Raw genomic sequence first — 21,227 nt, 5'->3', positions numbered from 1 at the left:
AAGATTAAAAAGGAATAGTGTGTGTGTATATGTGGTGCTGGGCTGATAAAAGCATTTTTAGCAGTTAAGAAGTGATTAGCATGTATTCTGGAACCAGAGGTGACACTAGAAAAGTCCTCCAGTTTCACGTCCTATAGTTGGTAACTGTTTGAATGTTATTGGTGCCATTAGTATTGCCTTAGTAATGACAGTCCCTGGTTTATATCCTGCCCATAATACATTTAGATTTTATTTGGAAAGAATGCAGGCATTTCTTGTGCTTCTCTTAGTTTCCTTTTCCTCACTGAAAATATTTGAAATGCAGAGTGTATGGCTGTGTCAGTTGATCTTGCAAAATGGAGTATTAGATTGGTGGGAGTTGTGAAGTGCTTGTTATATCAGGGTTTTGCTCAGACCATGTCAGCTGAGGTAAGAAATAACCTGCTGTGTAAAATTGATTTCCTTAGAAAAATGGTCATAGCAGACAGCTGGTGGTACCAGAGAACCTGTCCATGTACAATGGATGTAAAAGATCCCATGGCACTTATCTACACTTGTAGGTATCTGCACTGTTGTCTGTCATACAGGCTGCTTTGTGTTGTGCAGTGTTCTCTGCATGTATTGATTGCTGTATTTATCCTGAAATCAGTCTACTTTTTTGTAGTATACGCTTGCAGTGTTTGTGTGTGCCATCTCATTGGCTGAAATATGCTAAATGAAATAAACTCTAATGTGCAAATGCTCTTAAATGTCTGTCTGTTTATAATTTGAACTTATGTTATTCTGTAAATGGGAGAGTATGTGTATTGAATGGGTGACTAACAGTTTTTATTACATTAATTTGTTTACTGATTTAATGAATCGGTTTAATCAGTTAATGCCAGAATATATTCATTGTATACTGAGTGTGCCTGTGATTGTACCTTACTTCTGGTAAGGTTGCTGGTGTGAAATTAGTAGTTTGAAATAGTTTGACAGTAGACAGTTTGAAATATGATGGCTTTGTTTTTCTTAGTGGTTTTTCTGATATGCAGTTCCTAAGTAGAGTGAGTAGAATATTTTTCTGTTACAAAAACAGTAGAAACATATCTTGCGATAAAACAGAATAAATTTTCTATGAACCCAGGGATTTCTTGAGGAGGGAAGCTTCCTTGTTCTCTTTAGATCATAGCTTATAGCTGGGCAGGATTTATGTGCTTAATGAAACACTTAAGATATCTCACACGTTAAGGACATTTGGTCATAGTTCAGGTGGCAGTAATAGCTGAGAATCTATGGCTTATAACCCTAAACATACGTACCAGGAAGTAGGTTGAATTGAACTCAATAGGATTTCCTTCTGAGTAAACATGTTAAAATTGGACTGCAAGTCTGACCACCTTTGCATCAATTAGCGTATAAATAGTTGCCCATTTTTGTTTTGAAATGAATGTAAGATTTCTACAGCCATCAAACTTATACTTGCTCTCTTTTGGCTGTTGTTCCAGGATGTTGTAGCAGAACCAATTTCTTTACGCTGCCGAAAGCTCAGTAACCCTGACATCTTTTCAGCAACTGGGAAAAATAAACTCCATCGTCAACTGAGTCAAGATGATTGCAAGCTCCGGCAGGGTAGTTTGGCCAGCTCTTTGTCAGGTAATTTGTTTTGTTCAGCTGACATCAAATGATCACATATATAGCAGGTACGCAGTATTGTATGAGTAAATGTTTCCGAGAGCTTCAAGCCTTGTTTTCACCTGAAGTGGGAAGGGATTCCTTCCTTAGAATTTATAGTAATATTTCTTAGAAATCTGTTGTTATCTAGGGCTGTTACATAAAGGCTTTTAAAAAAGCTCTGATGTGACAATTATACTTTGACACTCATTAATATTCTACAGCTAAGTCATTGTATTATGATGTATTATAATAAGTAACACAGATTTTGGTTTTTTTCTGATTAAAGGAAAGCAGTTGCTTCCTTTATCCACTAGTATGCACAGTGGAGTGGGGCAGACAGCATGGCAACCACCTGGTGAATCATCCAATCTGGTCCGCATGAGGAACCAGTCATTGGGGCAGTCTGCTCCATCACTTACAGCTGGTTTGGTATGTTTTGATGTACTTTACAATTTTATAAAAGTAGATTTGTTCATGTGTTTTTTTAAGCTCTTGTTTTTAGAATTCTTTCATTATTTTGATTGCTCTTTTCTTTAGTGTTTTCATTTTTATGTGTACACCTTGTGCACTTCTATTTAATGCTTACCTTAATTTCCTCAAAATTGATAAAAAATCACAAAGCACCAAAAAATCTGAGGGTGGTATGTTAAATTGTTTGTGTAGGATGGAAACCACAGGCTAGGATTTAGGAGACTTAGGCTACATTTGGACATCACAATAACCCATGGTGGCTTAATAAGCTATTCACAGTAGCTTGTTTTTTAAATAGTCCACGATGCCTCACCACACGACCAGTCTAATAAGCTACTGTGTGTAATTTGACTCCCCCTGCCCCGCCCCCTGTCCTGCTGCAGTCCTCCTGCCTGAGCAGTGGTTCTGTTTCACCTCTAAAGTGCTGGAAGTTTGCAGGATCCAGGCAAAACTTCATACACAGCCTCCCCTAGTCATGAGGCACCTGATCCACCATCAAAATCCAGCACAGTCACTCACCAAGCACTGAAAATCCCAAGTCCAGCAAAAAGGAGGATGTGTTTATGAAACCTTGGGGGTTTTCAGGATTGGGACCAAACTTCACACACAACCTCTCCTAGTCAAGAGGCACCTGTTCCACCCTCAAAACCCTACACAATTACCCCAGGGGAGTGAAAATCCCAAGTGCAGCAAAAAGGAGGAGATGCCTATAACACGATGGGGGTTTGCAGGATGGGGACTAAATTGCATCGCCAGCTTCCTCTACTCAGGAGGCACCTGATGCACCCTCAAAACCCAACGCCCTGACCCTGACAGCAGTGAAAATCCAAGGCGGCTATAAAACCTTGGTGGTTTGGAGGCTCAGGATCAAGCTTCATAGAGATGTAACGCTCATTCGCTAAAGTGCCATTTTCCCCATAGCCCTTGCTGGAAAAGAGACTTTAACATCGTCCCAGTACTGTAATTGTGAATTCGCAGTTGCTCAAAATGGCTGCTGCTCTGCACTTAGGAAGATGTTAAAGTGACCAAGCCAGCTCTGTAAATGGGGTGGGGGTGGGAGAAATGAGATGGATTGGGACCAAAATAATGCTTGGGACCAAACCAAGCATTATTTTAACAAACACACATTCCATTTACCACCCATGAAAACTAAGATTTGTTATACTCATGGGGTTTTTTTTGCACGCATTCAATGCCAGAAAACTCATACTAGACCCTAGACTAGTCATGGTTAATTTATTTATACACTGCATTTTTTACGTACATGTTGTGCTCAATGTGGTTTGCAAAAGACAATCTAAGTATTCAGAGTATACACACATAAGTACATCATAGTGCATTTTTTGCAGAGAGAATACTTATGGATATTCATGTTCACAGTTCTGGTTTAAATGAACTGGACTCAAATTGATCTGTGTTATCAATAGGATGGTTCTTTGTGTTCTTCTGTTGCAGCAGACTCTTATGATACCTTAAAACTAACGGATTTATGCCAAAATAAGGCTGCAAGTTTATATGCACATACCTGGAAGTAAGTCCCATTGCACTCAATTGGTCTTACTTCTGAGTAGAATATATATAGGATTGCATTGTTAATCTTTAAAATGCCACAAGATTCTTGGATGTTCTTCCTGTTTATGTAAACAGTGACATATCTCTGTTTTTTAATCCTTATAAAAATATGTTGAGTAAACCTAGTTTTCACTTATGGCAAATTGAATATATTTCTTTTATGAATTTTGTGCATGTATGCATTATTGAAAGACTTTTAAGGTATGAACATGGCAATATCGTATTCACTACAGATGGTATGAACTTTATGTGATGGTGCCATCTGCTGGGGGAGACTTGCCAACTTAAAAGACTAAAGAACATTCAAGTGTTTGTAAACAGAGATTGTTGTTGTTGTTCAGTCGTGTCCGACTCTTCGTGACCCCATGGACCATAGCACGCCAGGCCTTCCTGTCCTGTGCTCTCTCCCGGAGCGTGCTCAAGTTCATATTCATTGCATTGGTGATGCTATCTAGCCATCTCATCCTCTGCCGTCCCCTTCTCCTTTTGCCTTCAGTCTTTCCCAGCATCAGGGTCTTTTCCAGGGAGTTTTCTCTTCGCATTAGGTGGCCAAAATATTTCAGCTTCAGCTTCATTATCTGTCCTTCCAATGAGCACTCAGGGTTGATTTCCTTTAGGATGGACTGATTTGACCTCCTTGCAGTCCAGGGGACTCGTCAGAGTCTTCTCCAGCACCACAGTTCGAAAGCATCAATTCTTCGGCGCTCAGCCTTCCTTATAGTCCAGCTCTCACAGCCATACATTACTACTGGGAAAACCATAGGTTTGATTAGACGGACCTTTGTCGGCAAGGTGATGTCTCTGCTTCTTACTATGCTGTCTAGGTTTGCCATAGCTTTCCTCCCAAGGAGCAAGCATCTTTTAATTTCATGGCTACAGTCACCGTCTGCGGTGATCTTGGAGCCCAAGAAAGTAAAATCTGTCACTGCTTCCATTTCTTCCCCTTCTATATGCCAGGAAGTGATGGGGCCAGATGCCATGATCTTAGTTTTTTTAATGTTGAGTTTCAAACCAGCTTTTGCACTCTCCTCTTTCACCCTCAACAAGAGGCTCTTGAGATCCTCTTCGCTTTCTGCCATTAGGGTGGTATCGTCTGCATATCGGAGGTTGTTGATAATTCTCCCGGCAATCTTAATTCTGACCTGTGATTCATCCAACCCGGCATTTCTCATGATGTACTCTGCATATAAGTTAAATAAGCAGGGTGACAATATGCAGCCTTGTTGTACTCCTTTCCCAATTTTGAACCACTCGGTTGTTCCATGTCTGGTTCTGACTGTTGCTTCTTGACCCTCGTACAGGTTTCTCAGGAGACAGGTAAGGTGGTCTGGTACTCCCATCACTTTAAGAATTTGCCACAGTTTGTTGTGATCCACACAATCAAAGGCTTTAGCGTAGTCAATGAAGCAGAAATAGACGTTTTTCTGGAATTCTCTTGCTTTCTCCATGATGCAGCGAATGTTGGCGATTTGATCTCTAGTTCCTCTGCCTCTTCTAAACCCAGCTTGTACTTCCGGTAGTTCTCGGTTCACATACTGCTGAAGCCTAGCTTGTAGGATTTTGAGCATCACCTTGCTGGCATGTGAAATGAGCGCAATTGTGCGGTAGTTTGAACACTCTTTGGCATTGCCCTTCTTTGGAACTGGAATGTAAACTGACCTTTTCCAGTCTCGTGGCCACTGTTGAGTGTTCCAAATGTGTTGGCATATTGAATGCAGCACTTTAACAGCATCATCTTTTAGGATTTTAAATAGCTCAGCTGGAATACTGTCATCTCCGCTAGCTTTGTTGTTACTAATGCTTCCTAAGGCCCACTTGACTTCACTCTCTAGGATGTCCGGCTCAAGTTCAGTGACCGCACTATCATGGCTATCAGGGACATTCAGATCTTTCCTGTATAGTTCTTCTGTGTATTCTTGCCACCTCTTATTAATCTCATCTGCTTCTGTTAGGTCCCTGCCTTCTTTGTCCTTTATCATGCCCGTCTTTGCACAAAACGTTCCCTTGAGATCTCCAATTTTCTTGAAGAGATCTCTAGTCTTTCCCATTCTGTTGTTTTCCTCTATTTCTTTGCATTGTTCATTTAAGAAGGCCTTCTTGCCTCTCCTTGCTATTCTCTGGAACTCTGCATTCAGTTGGGTATATCTTCCCCTTTCTCCCTTGCTTTTCGCTTCCCTTCTTTCCTCAGCTACTTGTAAAGCCTCATCAGACAGCCACTTGGCTTTCTTGCATTTCTTTTTCTTTGGGATGGATTGAGTTGCTGCCTCCTGAACAATGTTACGGACCTCCGTCCATAGTTCCTCAGGCACTCTGTCTATCAGGTCTAATCCCTGAAATCTATTCCTCACCTCCACTGTATATTCATCAGGGATATGATTTAGGTCGTACCTGAACGGTTTAGTGGTTTTCCTGACGTTCTTCAATTTAAGCCGAAATTTTGCAAGAAGCAGCTCATGATCTGAGCCACAATCAGCTCCAGGTCTTGTTTTGACTGACTGTATGGAGCTTCTCCATCTTTGGCTGCAAAGGACATAATCAATCTGATTTCGATATTGACCATCTGGTGACGTCCATGTGTAGAGTCGCCTCTTGTGCTGTTGGAAAAGAGTGTTTGCTATGATCAGCATGTTCTCTTGGCAAAACTCTATTAGCTTTTGTCCTGCTTCATTTTGTACACCAAGGCCATGCTTGCCTGTTATCCCGGTGATTTCTTGACTTCCTACTTTAGCATTCCAATCCCCTATGATGAAGAGGACATCTTTTTTTGGTGTTAGTTCTAGAAGGTGTTGTAGGTCTTCATAGAACCGATCAACCTCAGCTTCTTCGGCCTCAGTGGTTGGGGCATAGACTTGAATTACTGTGATGTTGAATGGTTTGCCTTGGATTCGTACTGAGATCATTCTATCATTTTTAAGATTGTACCCCAATACTGCTTTTCCCACCCTTTTGTTGACTATGAGTGCTACTCCATTTCTTCTAAGGGATTCTTGCCTACAATAGTAGATATGATGGTCACCTGAATTAAATTCGCCCATGCCTGTCCATTTTAGTTCGCTGATTCCCAAGATGTCGATGTTCAATCTTGCCATCTCATGTTTGACCACCTCCAGCTTACCTTGATGCAATGATCTTACATTCCAGGTTCCTAAACAACATTGTTCTTTACAGCATCGGATTTTCTTTTCACCACCAGACACATCCACAGCTGAGTGTCCTTTCGGGTTTGGCTCAGCCGCTTCACTCTTTCTGGCGCTACTTGGAGATACCCTCTGCTCTTCCCCAGTAGCATATTGGACACCTTCCGACCTGAGGGGCTCATCTTCCGGCGTCATCTCTTTTAGCCTTGTGATACGTTCCATGGGGTTTTCTTGGCAAGAATACTGGAGTGGGTTGCCATTTCCTTCTCCAGTGAAAAAAACAGAGATTACTTTTGGTAAAAAGAACATTTCTGTTGGGGAGCAGCTGAAGGAATAATGGTACATTCAGACCTGTATTCTTCTGCCCGTGCTACTGAAAATTGTGTGTGTGTCTCAGTAGTGGCGGGGTGGATTGTAGTCTGTACAAAATCCTGTGACTTTTTGGCCTTTGCTTCTTTTTAGTATGCTACTTGCAGTTTGCTTTTTTGCATGAAAGCTTGTATGTTGCTTATTTCCTCCCCCCCCTTTAACTTGCAAGATTGCCCATGAAATCCCATCCATGTAGACACTTCACTCATCTCTTAGCAGGAGCAAAAACTGGCCATTCCGCAAGCATGGAACCACAATGTTGCCATCCCATTGTAAGGTTTCTCTTTTCACAGCCCTTTTTACCACACTGCAACTGATTATTTATTATACCTTTAAACTGCCCAATAACCCAAGTTTTCTGGGCATTAAAAACCAGATACAACAATAAAACAATGACTAAAAACAACATATAATAAAACCAAGATAAAGTTAGTAGCAAAGAGTAAAAGCACTGCAGGACGTAAAACTAGTAGCAAAATAAAGTGCAGTGATCTAAAAGCCCTAAAAACAGTTCTTAAAATGCCTGGAGAATAAAAGGTCTTTCACCTGATGCCAGAAATACCGTAACTTAGGCAGCAGATGAATCTCTCAGCGGAGGGCACTCCACAGATGGTTTGCCACCACTGAAAAGGCCCTCTTGCTTGTAGCCACCTGCCTTGTCTCATTTGGTGGGGGCATCTGGAGGAGGGCCTCAGAATTATGTCACCTTAGTGACTGGGTAGGTAAATATGGGAGAAGACACTCTTTCAGGTAACTTGTCCTCAAGCTGATTATTCAGAGGGAGAATTATATGGAGCATTAGCATGAATTCAGTTTTTAAAATAAATTCTTTCTATTATTTTTAGAAACAAAAATTAAATCCAAGCCTGTGGTTCTGGGAGGAAGAAGTCTCAATGAATATGAAATACCTAAAGGAGTGCCTCTGCCTATATCATCTTGCCCATCAATTGAGATCCTCCGGATGGGGGCCCTCTTTTTTGTTACGCCATTACATAACAAAGTCAGGACCTCTGGAACTCATAATAGGGTCTCTTTGGTGGTAGAACCCTGGCTGTGGAAATGCTTTTCCACTGGAAGTTAGACTGACACCAGTACGGTCAGCTTTTGGCTCCAGGTGAAAACACTCCTTTTTGGCAGGCCTTTTGATTAGATGGTGGGACCTATGTATTACAGTCATTAGATGGTTGGGTCTTTGTATTACAGTAAGATAGTTGATGGATGATATATGAAATTGAGACTGATCAGTTGTTGTGCATTTTGGGTTGTTGTTTTTTATAATATATTGTATGCTTGTTACCTGCCCTGGAATTGTTTGTGATGAAAGGTGGGATATTAATTTTATTAATTCATTGTGGGTCAAAAGGGTAATCAAATGAAATTGAACAAGTTTTTGTGATTGAAGTCTTAAGGTCAGGGATGTTCTTGTTTTGAATATCCAGTGCCAAATTAAGGGTTGGCTTTTTTTTTCTTAAGCATCTAGGTGTTAAAGTGGGAAGGCCTTTCATTAAAGCAGCAACAAATTCACTTTCTCACCAAGAATAACTTTACGTAGTTTAATATATAACTTAACAGGTAGTATTCTCCATTGCTTAACTGAAGTGAATGTTGTGTTGCATTGACAGTTATAGGAAGTGATGCCCATCCTTTGTAAGTGCAGGTTCCCAGACACCTTCGCAGTCTCCTTCCACACCCTACCCCTTGTCTATAAGAAGTGCCACCTAGTAGCAGTGGGGAATTCATCATCAGTTCCATAGGTGATGCTTTATGACCTCAACAGAGAATTCTGATTGACAACTTTGTATGGATATATGTTTGCTAAGAATCAGCCCAGAGCCTCAATGGCTCAGACCACCTGAATTATCAGGTGGAAGCATTTCTGTTATGTTGTACCTCTATTATTTTGAGATAAAATAGAGATTTACTATATCATGCTCCCTTTCATATCCTGGCAAGAAGGGAGGGTTCCTTGGACTTCCCCTACTGCTATCTAGTATTGTCAGATATAAGGATGGGCAAGGTTAACTGAACTTTCTGTTAGAGGTTTAAATGGTTGCCTTTTCTGAAATCAATTGATTCCTTCTACTATGAAAAATGCTGTGAGAATTGAGAATGCTTGGCTTAGAGGCATTTAAGGTGAGCTGTATTCCGCGCTGTGTAAAGTACTTCTGGAAGGTGGGTGTGTTTGGAGAAGTGCACTTAAATATATCTTGAATGATGCAGAAATCATTGTTTTTGTAGAAGAAGTGACCATGCAATAACAGGTATTGTCTCTAGATGCAAAGTAAGCTGTCTGTCAAATTCTGAATCTATATTCTTTTCTTGCTCCTTTTCTTCCTGAGCATATAGAGATGGAAGGGGCATGTGGAAGAAAAAAGCTTGCTTTCCTTACGTAAGTTGTGTGTAGTAATACCCATTACTATAGTACTACTCTACTAAAGGGTAGAAAAAATGAAAGAGTGGTAGTAGTGTTTGGTCTCAGGAAAGAAACCCTAGGTAGAGCGATAAGCGATAAGTCTTAACTTGAACTTCTGTACCTTAGGCACAGGTGCAGCCACAACTCTCCTAGTAATTTACCATGGTTAAGGGAAGGTTTGGAGATTGCACACTTACTCTCCCAGCTTCTTTGCTCTCATGTATGAGATTTCCCCACCCTTTCTCTCTCCGCCTTAACCATAGTTAAGGGTTACATCAGCACTGACCATAAAACATGGTCAATGCTAATCCTGTTTCAAACCCTGGTTGATGTTGACCTGCTGATGTAATCCTTAACAGTGGTTAGAATAGTAGGGAATTCACATTTGGAATTGTGGAAGGTCGTGTTTCATTTTCACTGCTTCTCTCAATCCCTTAACAATGCGTAAGGTAATGGGAGTGTTAATATACATTTTGGGATGTATAGATGAGAAAGAAGAAACGTTAAATGTCTTAAATATTAAATTTATGTTATTTGGTATATATTCTGAAGTATCATGTCTCGGTGCCTTTGAGGATAGATACTGAGAAATAAAACAGTATCATACTTCATTCCTCTTGAGGAATAGGTTGTTAGTGTGAGGGAAAGGATGTGATGCTGTTTATTTTGTGGAAGCAGAAGAGTGTTCCTTATGTAAATCTTAAATGGCAAATGCCAAGGAATAATGTTGAGCTGCTTAACAGTGCAAGTTTGCACTTAGGTTTTTAGCAAGAATTTTCAATTATCTATCTGATATATGTTATGTTGTCTTATTCATGATTTGACAACCTTACTTTAATTCAGTTCTGTCAGCTCCTACAGAAAAGGGGAGTTCTTAAAGTGATAGCTCCTAGCCTTGGGTAGCTAGCTACCACTTTTGTGAATATTTAGTTGGGGGAAAGTTCAATTGAAGGAAGTAATGATAAAGATAGAGTACTAATCGTAATGCACTTACACTATTCAATTGCATTAAAGTTACAATTAAAGTTAATATCAACCTGAAATCAACACCAGACAATCAGACTACAATTTAATTTGTGTTTAAACAGTGATCAAATTTATTCAATTACAAATGGGATCTGCTCAGGGTGTCCAGCAGCCAGCCATACCTTATTTTGGGATACTCCATTCCATCCACTCCCCCACTCCCTGTTTTCTGTCTTTCTTCCAGCAGTCAGTCAGCATGGCATGACCACTGAGCATGCTCAGTCCCCAGTGGGCAGTTTTGGGGCTCCCCCTTAGGACTTCCCCCCTAATTTTTAATTGTACTTCTGCAAACTTTGGGGTTTCCCTGAACCTGCTTGTACTTCCTTCTTCTGCATGGATGGTGGTGTTTTGGCTGCATAAGGCTTCACCCTTGGAAAATAAGTTAGTATATACAGTCAAGAACATAGACAGTTGCCTAAGAAGTGAAATTAATATACAGTAAAATTGAGGACGTCCCCAAGCAATTCCCCTTGCTTGGGGATGTACTCAATCAAGATTATCCCCACACAATTGTAACAGTTTGCAAAGCTTGCACCACCTGAATTTTTTTTAAAAAGGTCAGGGATGACAAGTTGAGGAAAATGTGATATATTAAAATATGGGAGTGATATTCTCAACATCTGCAGAAATTCTGTATGCGTTGAAGGCACAACTGCATATCTGACAAAAATATTTCTGAGCCAAATTTGCTGTTAACAAGGACATTCCCTGCTCTTCATGAAGAGCAGTGGTTGTGGGAGGATAATTATCTTGAGTATAAAAAAGTAAATTACTCTTCAGTGCCTTTAGTAGGAATGTTCCAAATGAATATACTTTAAAATATGATTCTGCACACAGTTATTTGTATGATGATAATTATAGGGAAGATAATTATGCACAGTGGCAGACTTTACCCAGAGTGTGGCAGCAGCTAATAGTTTATTATTCTGTGTTAACTAGGAAATGATTCTGGAAAGAATAGTAATTTGCAGCAGGCATCCCTCTGTATACAAATGCACAATGCTCATATAGTGGTTGATTATTAAGTGGTTAGATCTGGTGAAAGATTTTATGTTGGCATATGTGCCATTTAGCACGGTATTCAGCACTGTCTTGTTGTCGAAATATTAAACACTTTTGCGAAGTGTGGTTTCCTCTTTTTATATGCTTCTCCTATTTCTGGAGGTCCTCAGCAGCTGATGGGAAATTTCCATATTGAACAGAGCCTGAATACTTGCCATATATTTTGAAGCATGTCAGCTTAGGGCTACACAACTAAATGTAAATGCATGGAACTTGCCTTATGATAATTGGTAGTCATCTGCTGTCAGCTGGAATGACTGCTGTTCTCATTATCCTCAAATGCTGCATGTTGTTTTTCGGGGCCCTGTGTTTTTTTTTGTCCAAGAGCTTGTTGAATTGATTTTGGCACACAGACTTGGTTTTCTTTCTGACAGCAGCACTATTGTGAGTATAAAGTGAGAAACTGCTGGAGAGTGCTTTACAAGCAAGATTCATATTTCTCTGTCTTAAAAATATTTTATAAAGAACAATTCAAAATGTAAGATCAGTGGGCTGAAATCTGTGTCCTCATAGTATGAATATTTTGTGGACCAGATTTCAGCTTGCTCCGTTTTATTTTGTATACTTTTTGTTTCCTTTATGTCATGTTGAACAGTTAAAAAAAAAAAAAGTATATTCCAGTCCTGCAATTCTAGTTGCCTGTATTAGAGAATTCAGTATTCCTTTTGCTGTTTTGAATTCTTTGAAAACTTAGTTTTCTAAGCTCCTGTTTTATTACCAAAGTGACAATATGATTCTTGTATAGGTTCCACTGAGTTTAGTGGAACTTACCGGTAATTCTAGAATTGGTAACTCTTGGGTTTGGGGCTAAAGTGTGTGTGGGGGATTGTGCTTGCTAATCCACCCCCGTTGCCCCTCCCCCCAAACTAATGGTGGGAGCTGGGTGAGACCACTCTGAAGGGAACTAATTCCACATCTCTATTGCTCCTGTGATTTAGTGCTAGCTTCCCAAGGTTTTTCTCATCCACCTAGAAAGAAATTTGTAAGGGAAGTGGGGAGAGAGAGGGGAATCTCATTTGCTTCTCCAGCCATGTTTCTTTACTTCTCAAGTACATTAGTCTCACCTCCTACCTCATCCTTACCATTCAGTTGAATACACTGCAGATCCCACTTGTGTGGATGTTTTTACTAAATGGATAGACTGTCATATTTAGGAAGTACAAAACAGAACTGAGTAATTATCCTGTGTACGAAAGTGATCTGATCATGATGTGCATATATTGTGATACAGAATGCTTTTTGTACTCCAACTTTAAAAAAGGACAGCAAATAATTCCTTGTATTTAATGCTAACTGATATACCTGACGTTGCCTGGGATGTAATTTTGTCATAGGCACTATTTGTTAGAAACACATTAAGGTAGGTTTACGCTTCTCGGAAAGGTCCCATAAGGAAGGTGAAAAGTTGAATCCACCAGACTTGATTAAAAAAGCACAACAATTATAATGAGCAGATTGAATAAAAAGCACTACTAAAAAATGCAAGAGACTGAATCTGTAAGCACTACTACAATATAATCCACACTGAATCTCATACCACTATTAAAATGTTCAACAGAGGCTTCCTTGCTGGATATCGCAGGAACAGGGGAGAGAAACTAAATGCTGTCCCCAGTCAGAAAAGAAACCATGAGTAAAAAGGAGGGAACAAACTGCAGCCAGCCAATCCAAGGTGAAGGAAGTCAGAGTGAATGGGAGAGAGACCAATAGAATGAAAGATGACCAATAGGATAACTCATAGCTGAAATCAGAAACCTGGCCTGTACCATGATTGAGAGGGTGTACTTGTTAGTAAGGGAAAGTATAAACAAAGTAATAATATAACCCAATGACTCCTGTCATACACTCTGGCAAGTGAGAATGTGAAGTAGAAGGGGCAGCAACTGTAGGGCCCAAATGACAGGCTCAGTGGGCCCCTACTGTGTGATTACACCCAGGGCAGCTCCTTATTCCCTGCGTTACAGACGGCTGTGCAGCCAGCCACAAACACACAAACCCACACACAATTTTTGACTTTTATAAATATATATAGCAGATTTGAAAGTATTTGTGACTGTCTGGAATCAAGAGGATAAATGCAGGTGTTTGCAATTTTTGCATGCAAGCAAAGAAATAAAATCTACCCTAGGGACAACAGCGAGCAAGCATTCATTATATATTTCTGCAAGTTGTATCCACTTCAGGTAAAGTGTAAGTAGCACAGCTGAAGCTGATAAATACGCTATTTTATTTTAATTCAAAATGTTACTGGGTTGGATTCAGACTAAGCATGAGCGGAGTTATACTCCTGGGATTCTCCTGTGGGCAGATGCAGGGGAGGTGATTTTTACTGATTCCTCTTTCTCCCTTCACCCCAAGAAAAGCTGCTCTGGAGGACACTTCAGAGCAGTGTGGGAGGTGATATAGGGAATTGCAGGGGAAAGAAGGAATTGACAAAAAACATCTCCTTCCCCCCAGCGGAAACCTCTGCTGGATTGAAGTCCCTTCCACTAATAGAAGGAGTCCTTCAGTTCATGGAAGGGCATGTCTCCAACCCACTTCATTTTATTTTTTAAAGTTGAAATTATACAAAACATGGTTACATGGATTGTTTACTAATAATAAATGTATTACCTTTCTTTTAAATCTTAAATATTCAGAAATATTGTTGTAAGCTGCCTTGAGCTCTGGAAGACTGGCAAAGAAGTACTTCAAATAATCACAAGAAGCTATTGTCAAGACCATTGTGGTAGGACCAGCCCCGGTTTGGTGTGATGTTTGGGTCAACAAACCATAGGTTACTATTGGTAGGCAAGCAAACTGGACTCAGAAATGATTGTTTGACCATGGTTTGATGTTGTGTCTGAATTGGCAGACAGTTGTAATGGCTACTGATTTATCTCCCGAGTCCAGAGTGAATTTGTGAATGTTTGAAACTGAATGCTTGAGAGAACAGAAAGTAAAGCTAGGCAGGCAGCTCCTGAACCATACTTTCCCTTGTCAGGGTGTTTCTGTCAGGGTGGACACTGAGCCCATAGAATCCCAGAGTAGTTCTGATTCTGAGGAAGAGCAGTCGCTCCTGGGAGGGGAGCGCGCTCCTCTTTCCTGGGGCCAACAGCTGACGGAGATTCCTCCCACCAACATTCCTAGCTTAGATAGCAGTCCAGGGAGTGACAGAGCGCGGATAGCAGACTTGGTGGACGCGCAACGCCGACGCAGAGAGCGGCGCCAGATGGAGTGCGCGGAAAGGAGGCGTAGTGCCCGGTTGGCGCGCAAACAACGGCTGTGCCCAGAGGATCCAAGGGAAAAGGGGAGGGACTCTCCCTAGTCCTTAAGTTCAGGGGTCTGCCAGTAATTCCCTTTCAAACGGGGATCAACTGTTCCAACTTAGGGCATAGGTACTGTGCTGCTCAGATCTAGTTGCAAATGGTATAGTTGTTAAGTTGTAAAAGAAGAATAAAGCTTTGAAAGGAATCCCTTTGTCTGTGTCTGGACTTAGCTACTGGATTAGACTGAGAGAGGCCTCCAAGGAGCCCTTGACAGTTTCCAAGCCATCCTTCCCTAACCTAGTGCACTCCAGATGTTTTGGATTCCATCTCCCATCAACTACAGCCAGCATGGGCAATGGTCAGGAATGCTGGGAGTTGTAGTCCAATACATCTGGGGTTCACTAGGTTGGGGAAGTCTGTTCTAAGCGATGGCAAGCACAACTTAGGCTTGATGTCTGAATTGAGCCTAAATATCCTCAAACATAGAACTTATTATGATTCTAAACATACAATCATAGTATTTTGTCAGTGGTGTGGTTTTGGGTAAATACTAAAGAATATGACGGTAACTATATACCATTGCAATGTCAACACCCCCCCCCCCCCAGTAATATGCTTAAATGATGGCAAGGAAATTAAAAGTAAGGGTAATCTTTAATAGGTTGTCTTTATTTTAATATTGCATGATCATTTGAGAGTTTTTCAATTAGATATTTATCAAAGTACCTTGCATAGTTATTAACAAAATGAAACAAATCAATCACAAAAGCAGAACAATAAAACTATAAAACGGCAGCAAGCAGCCATAGAAACCAACAGCAGAATTAAAACAGACCATTCTGAAAGGAATGGGAAAATGTATGCGTTTTACTGGCGCTCAAGATTCATAAGCGTAGGCACCGGGTGAATGGTCCTGGGAAGGCATTCCTAGGGAAGGCTGTGTCTTCCATTGTTATTTGCCTAACTGTGACACACAGGAACTAGAGAAGGGTCTCTCCAGAAGATTTCAACAAATTGTAGTATATAAAACTTTCTAATGTATCCTCTCTGCCCTAGCTGCTTTTGCTCTGCTTCTGTAGGGTATCAATTGTTGTTAAATACAAAAAGATTTAGTAAATGCTGCCAAACAGTCTATACCAGCCTTCCCCAACCTAGTGCCCCCCAGATGTTCTGGACTTCAACTTCCACCCGCAAGACAGTATGGCTAATGGTCAGGAATTCTGGGTGTTGGAGCCCAAAATGTCTGCAGGGTGCCAGGATGGGGAAGGCTGGTCTCCATGCTACTTAAGGCTGCAATCCTATGCACCTTACCTAGGAGTAAGTCACACTGAAGTCATTGAGGCTCACTTCTAAGTAGACATGTATAGGATTTTTCTGTTAATGTATATATCTAGCTATTATCTCTCCCATTATTGGGCCTTGATCACACGTTCTCAGCGTTTTCAACTAGCTCCAAAGATTGACAATGATCAATATTAGCATGAAATTCGCATTACACTGCCAACTTGGTACAGTAATTGCCTGCGCTACTTTTAACTTGCATAAATCTCTATTTTACTAAAACATTGCCAAGAAGCTTTCAAATGTATCTGCAAAAAGCCTTTAAAATAAGTTGGTTTACTTCAAGCTTGAGAGTGAATAATTGTGGAAGAATAAGATCTAGTATATTCTTGAACAAGTTAATATTATTTTATAGCTTTATTATCTTTCCTCTTGCCAGTTATTCAGGGTTCATGGATATTAATAACCATGGGTATTGCAAAAGACATTTCACAGGCATTAGCATTTCAATAAATACTAATAAGAGAAATCATATCTTGTTTCAAATGTTTTATCCATACTGCCTTGAATTACTCATTGTATTGAAAATGTGCAGGGAATATAAAGATAGGAATTTCATATGTTACTTGCACACTTAAACAACCTTCCTGAATACACAAGCTATACATTTCTGTAATTATATCAGTGGGACTGTGTGCATATAAGTGGGAGAGAGACCAAAAATTCAGATGGAATAACACAGGGGTGGGCAGCTTGTATGCTTGAAGCTTTTTTTGTCCACTATACAGGCTCTTGTTGGAATGGTAAGTCTGTCTTTCATTTGATGTGAGATGCAGTGATAACCACTAGTTTAGCCTTAGATGGCTTAAAAAATCTATTAGAAGCTATTTACCATGGTAACCAGAAATGGTATCTCCATGTTCAAGTATAGTATACCTTTGGGTATGAGATTCTGGGTAGAAATAGGGTGTGGCTGTCTTAATCATGCTCTTCTTTTGAGCACAGTAGGAGCTCAAATGTATCAGCAAAAAAGTTACAAATTCATTGTTTTACTTTAGGTTTCATAGTTGACCACTGTTGGAGTGCTAATCTGGATGGACCTTTGGTTTGATCAGCAAAACCATGGTTATCTTTTTACCTGTTGTCATGCTCTTCAGTAACACAACCTTTGGAGTGGGATATCTTGACATTTTGGTTTCAGTACTTCTCTGTCAAATATGACTAGGGCTGTGCACCACTTTGGCCTGAGGCCCGAACCTCGAGTCAATATGGGCTGCTTTGGGTCACTTCGTACACCTTAAGAGGCGAAGCGGAGGGGGCACGGCAACCTGGAGTGGGTTGGGGGCTCTCTGAAGCGCTTGGTGTGCTTCGGCGCTTTGGTCCCCCTGGCCCAGCCCCCCCCCCCCCGGTGCCTCCAGGACCTTAGCTGAGCTGCTGTCCTCCCTGCAGTAAGAGTCGGCGCACGCGTCCAGTCCTCAGCAGTTGGTGGAGGCGAGGGCCGCAGCAGCAGAGGAGGCAGCGGCAAGGTAAGGGGGTTTGCGCGGGGGTGTCAGGAGGAAACCCAAAGTGGGGTTGGACATCCAAACCCTGGTTCGGGGCCGAGGTGGGTTGGGGGCCCCTCGAATCTGCCCAAGCCGGATCGGGCCCACCTCAGAAGCTGCAAAGCGGATCCCAGGCTCCCTGCACAGCCCTAAATATGACTATGCAGTCATTGCTTGCCTGATGTTTGAGTTCATATGCTAAATATTTTGAAGGCTGGCAGTGTTGAAATTTATAAAATGTGAACTTGACTTTTTGGTAAACCTTCTGCTGCAGTTTAAATTTGGTACAGTAGTTTTTGGGACTGATACTAAAATAATAAATGTATCGGAACGTTTAACCATTGTCTTTATCTCTTTCTGTCCAGTAGATTATTGGCTCTATTAGCTTTATTTTATTCAGTGTGTAATGACGAAGCAGAGAGCTAGCATTCCTTCATGCTCTCAGGTACAGTATGCAACTGCAGTTGTGTTGCTAAGGTGGACAGAAATGGCCCTCTGCTTTCCAGCCATGTGTCGCAGTCCATTCGAGTGTTGCACAAGACTTGGCAGCTGGCGCTCTGCACATATTTGTCCTGCTGAGTAGAACATCACCATTATCAGACACATTTGAACAGGATGATGGGGAGAGGGAAGGGGAAAGCAGAACCCCCCTTCTCCACATAAAAGTGAGTAGCACTGTCCAAGCTGACAGTGTTGACTCATTCCAGTGCACGTGTGGTACAGGAGAATAATTATGCAATGTTGGTGCTGGGTTTTTTGCACTCTTTTGTATTCCAGGTAGGGGGTGAGATAGGACTGGAAAGCCGATTCTGCTGGATCACGGTGGTGATTGCTCTCCTCTGCTGTGCAGGAGGATATTTGCTCTGATCATTCTGCTGTTTTAGATTCACATACTTGGGATATCATGGGAATAGCTTGTTCTCGGAATACTATTTAATGAAAGACCGCTATATAGATTTTATAAACATGAAAATGGTAAAATTATGCTTTTAATTTCTTAAATTGGGTTTTATAAAGCAGTATTTTTGCAGTGCTTGCGGAACTGTAGAATTGACCAGTAAACGTAGAACATATTAATATGACTCACAGTATGAAGGACATGTTGGCAGCTTGTAATGAGCTGGAGGCTGCAGTCCATTTGCATAAGTTATTAATGTAATTGAGAAAGTTACAGCATGCTGGGATTTGTCACAAATCCCTTCTTGCCAGCGGAATCTTTAAGACAGCTGGGGTGATCAAGTCTTTATACTAGTAGCTACATGTAGCTGAAAAAACAAGAATTAGGACTTAAAATCAAATTATTGACTTAAAATTTTAAGATTTTAAATAGGAGTAGCATTTTTTCAAGCTGTCTTGGGAACTAGAAATCTTGTTAAAATGTTAAAATTTCAAAGAAACGTGTTAATCTTGTTAGCATTTTAATTTGGCTTCTTGTTTTAAATGTTATTGAAAAGTTTTCTGGTAAATGCTGGCATGCTTATGTAGCTTTTTAAAAAGTGGTGAACACTTCCCCCTGTAGAAGAATCTTTGTTGGGGGTTTTTAAGGGATATGTGCCTATATGCACATCCCTCACTTTTAAGTGGAAAATGTGAAGTCTTTAATTCAACTCCTCTATTTGCTTCTACAAAATCATCTCTCAGATGCGTACAGTTATAAACACAGGAAACACACATGAAGATGTGCTTTTCCTTTTACCAGGTGACTTAATCTGGGTTTTGATTGATCATTTGGGGACCACTGCTTTTATTTTGAGCTGGTACCCAGCAGCTGGCAGGTCAAGTATCGCCCTCTGAATAGTGCCCAGCCTACCAGGTGTTGTTGCCTGCTTGCCTATCACCCCGCTCCCACAGCACATATTTGCTGCCTGAATCTGTGGCAGGTCTTAATGTCACATCAGCTGGTCTGCTTCTGGCAAAAGAAAAAGAAGAGGGAACTGATGGCATGCAGGCATGTCAGCAGTCAAGTCCCATATACTTTCTTCCTGCTTCTGGATAGTAGAAAGCAATGTATGAATTTGAATTGGAAAGAAAAACACTATGGTGTACCTCACATGTAATGGCAGCAAATTATGGGTTTATTAACCCATGATTTGTCAGAACGTGCACCCTGTGTGAGCCGCTTCCACTTACTATAAACAACCTCTGATCAGCACGATTGGTGGTTGTCAGTGTGATGTGTGAACCTGGACTGCTGGTTTGTTTAGGGTCTAAACAACCCAGTGGTTAACCCAACAAACAGTAGCCCCTGCACAACCCAGTGGTCCAGGTTCTCACATCATGCTGATAACCTTTGATTGCACTGATTGGAGGTTGTTTACAGTAAGTAGAGGCAGCTCGCACATGGTGCACATCCCTGCAAATAAGCCACAATTTGCCATGGACAGGGTCCATGGGTTGAATCCTCACTTGTCCCTCTGTGAATGGAAGGGCTCCTTCTATTCATGGAGGGAATGAGGATCCAGTTGAAGCTCACCACTGGAAGAAGGTGATGATTTTGCAATTCGCCTTTCATGCAGTCCCCAGAATCACCTCCCACGCTTTTCTGGGGGAGGCCCTAGGCCTCCAGAGCAGCTTTTCAGAGGGCATAGGAAGCTACGGGGGAAGGAAGAATCGGTGAGAATTGCCACTCCCTTCTTCCAGGGCAAGGGAAACTCATTAGGCAGAAGTCTGGATCCAACCTTTTAAGATTTTTCTTTAGAACATTTTGGATCCATATTATGGAAAAACCAGCATATGCATCTGTGACTTACTGCTTTGCTTTTCAGTACTAAACACATCAAATTACTATTGTACAAGCTGAAAAAAAGACCATTACCTAATTGGCTTTTGGTTAGAATGATGCTGATTTCTAGGTCAACGTAAAACAAACGAACATTTAATTGGTGAAGAACAGCTGATCCAGATCTACTTTCCACATTGCCTAGCTTTAAGGATAAATATTTCACATTTGAAATTATGATAGCCTTGATAATTGAGCTTTACCTTGTTATATATACTGGCTTACAATGACTTGTTAGTGAAACAGACTGTTCTATTATGATAGCAAAAATATACATGTAGACGTTGATTTCATTTTTCCAGACCATTTGAATCCAAGGAAGATGATTTTTCAGAGTGGGGAGAAACAGTACTATTGAATGCAGAATACTTCTCTTAACAGCATTTTTTTAAAAGTTCTTAAACATATTTACAGAATAGTTATTTTACAGTGACTTTCCCTAGTCAGATTCTAACATTTTAACACAACTATATTTTTGTTCAACTTGAAAAAGGAGATTCATGTTTTAATAGCTGTACAATCTCTTGATGGCCACAGAGAAGGAATCGTATTGATTGAATTCTACTTGTTTCAGTTAGCACATTTGTGTTACCTGCCATTTTTAGGTACCTTCATTTCAGGGAATCTAGTTTTTAAAAGAACAAAAGACAATCTTCTGTTGCTTACTATTGACTTTTAACTTCTGTTGGATAT

The 21,227-nt window shown here is 40.7% G+C and overlaps 1 protein-coding gene across 2 annotated transcripts in view; it reads left to right on the top strand.

The window, feature by feature from the left end:
• Window positions 1-21,227, top strand: part of MAST2 (microtubule associated serine/threonine kinase 2) — a 249,236-nt gene that overhangs the window by 8,063 nt on the left and 219,946 nt on the right. For both annotated transcript variants that reach the window (XM_084852639.1, XM_084852640.1), the window contains exons 2-3: window positions 1,467-1,614; window positions 1,922-2,064. In XM_084852639.1, the coding sequence (XP_084708765.1) occupies window positions 1,467-1,614; window positions 1,922-2,064 (291 nt within the window). The remainder of the gene's footprint in view (window positions 1-1,466; window positions 1,615-1,921; window positions 2,065-21,227) is intronic.

Source organism: Heloderma suspectum, chromosome 4 (genome assembly GCF_057233095.1).
Source record: "Heloderma suspectum isolate Gila_16-S chromosome 4, 16-S_ref, whole genome shotgun sequence".
Lineage (NCBI taxonomy): Eukaryota > Metazoa > Chordata > Lepidosauria > Squamata > Helodermatidae > Heloderma > Heloderma suspectum.
Note: the sequence above shows the minus strand (reverse complement) of the source record. Positions and strands in the feature narration are given on the sequence as shown.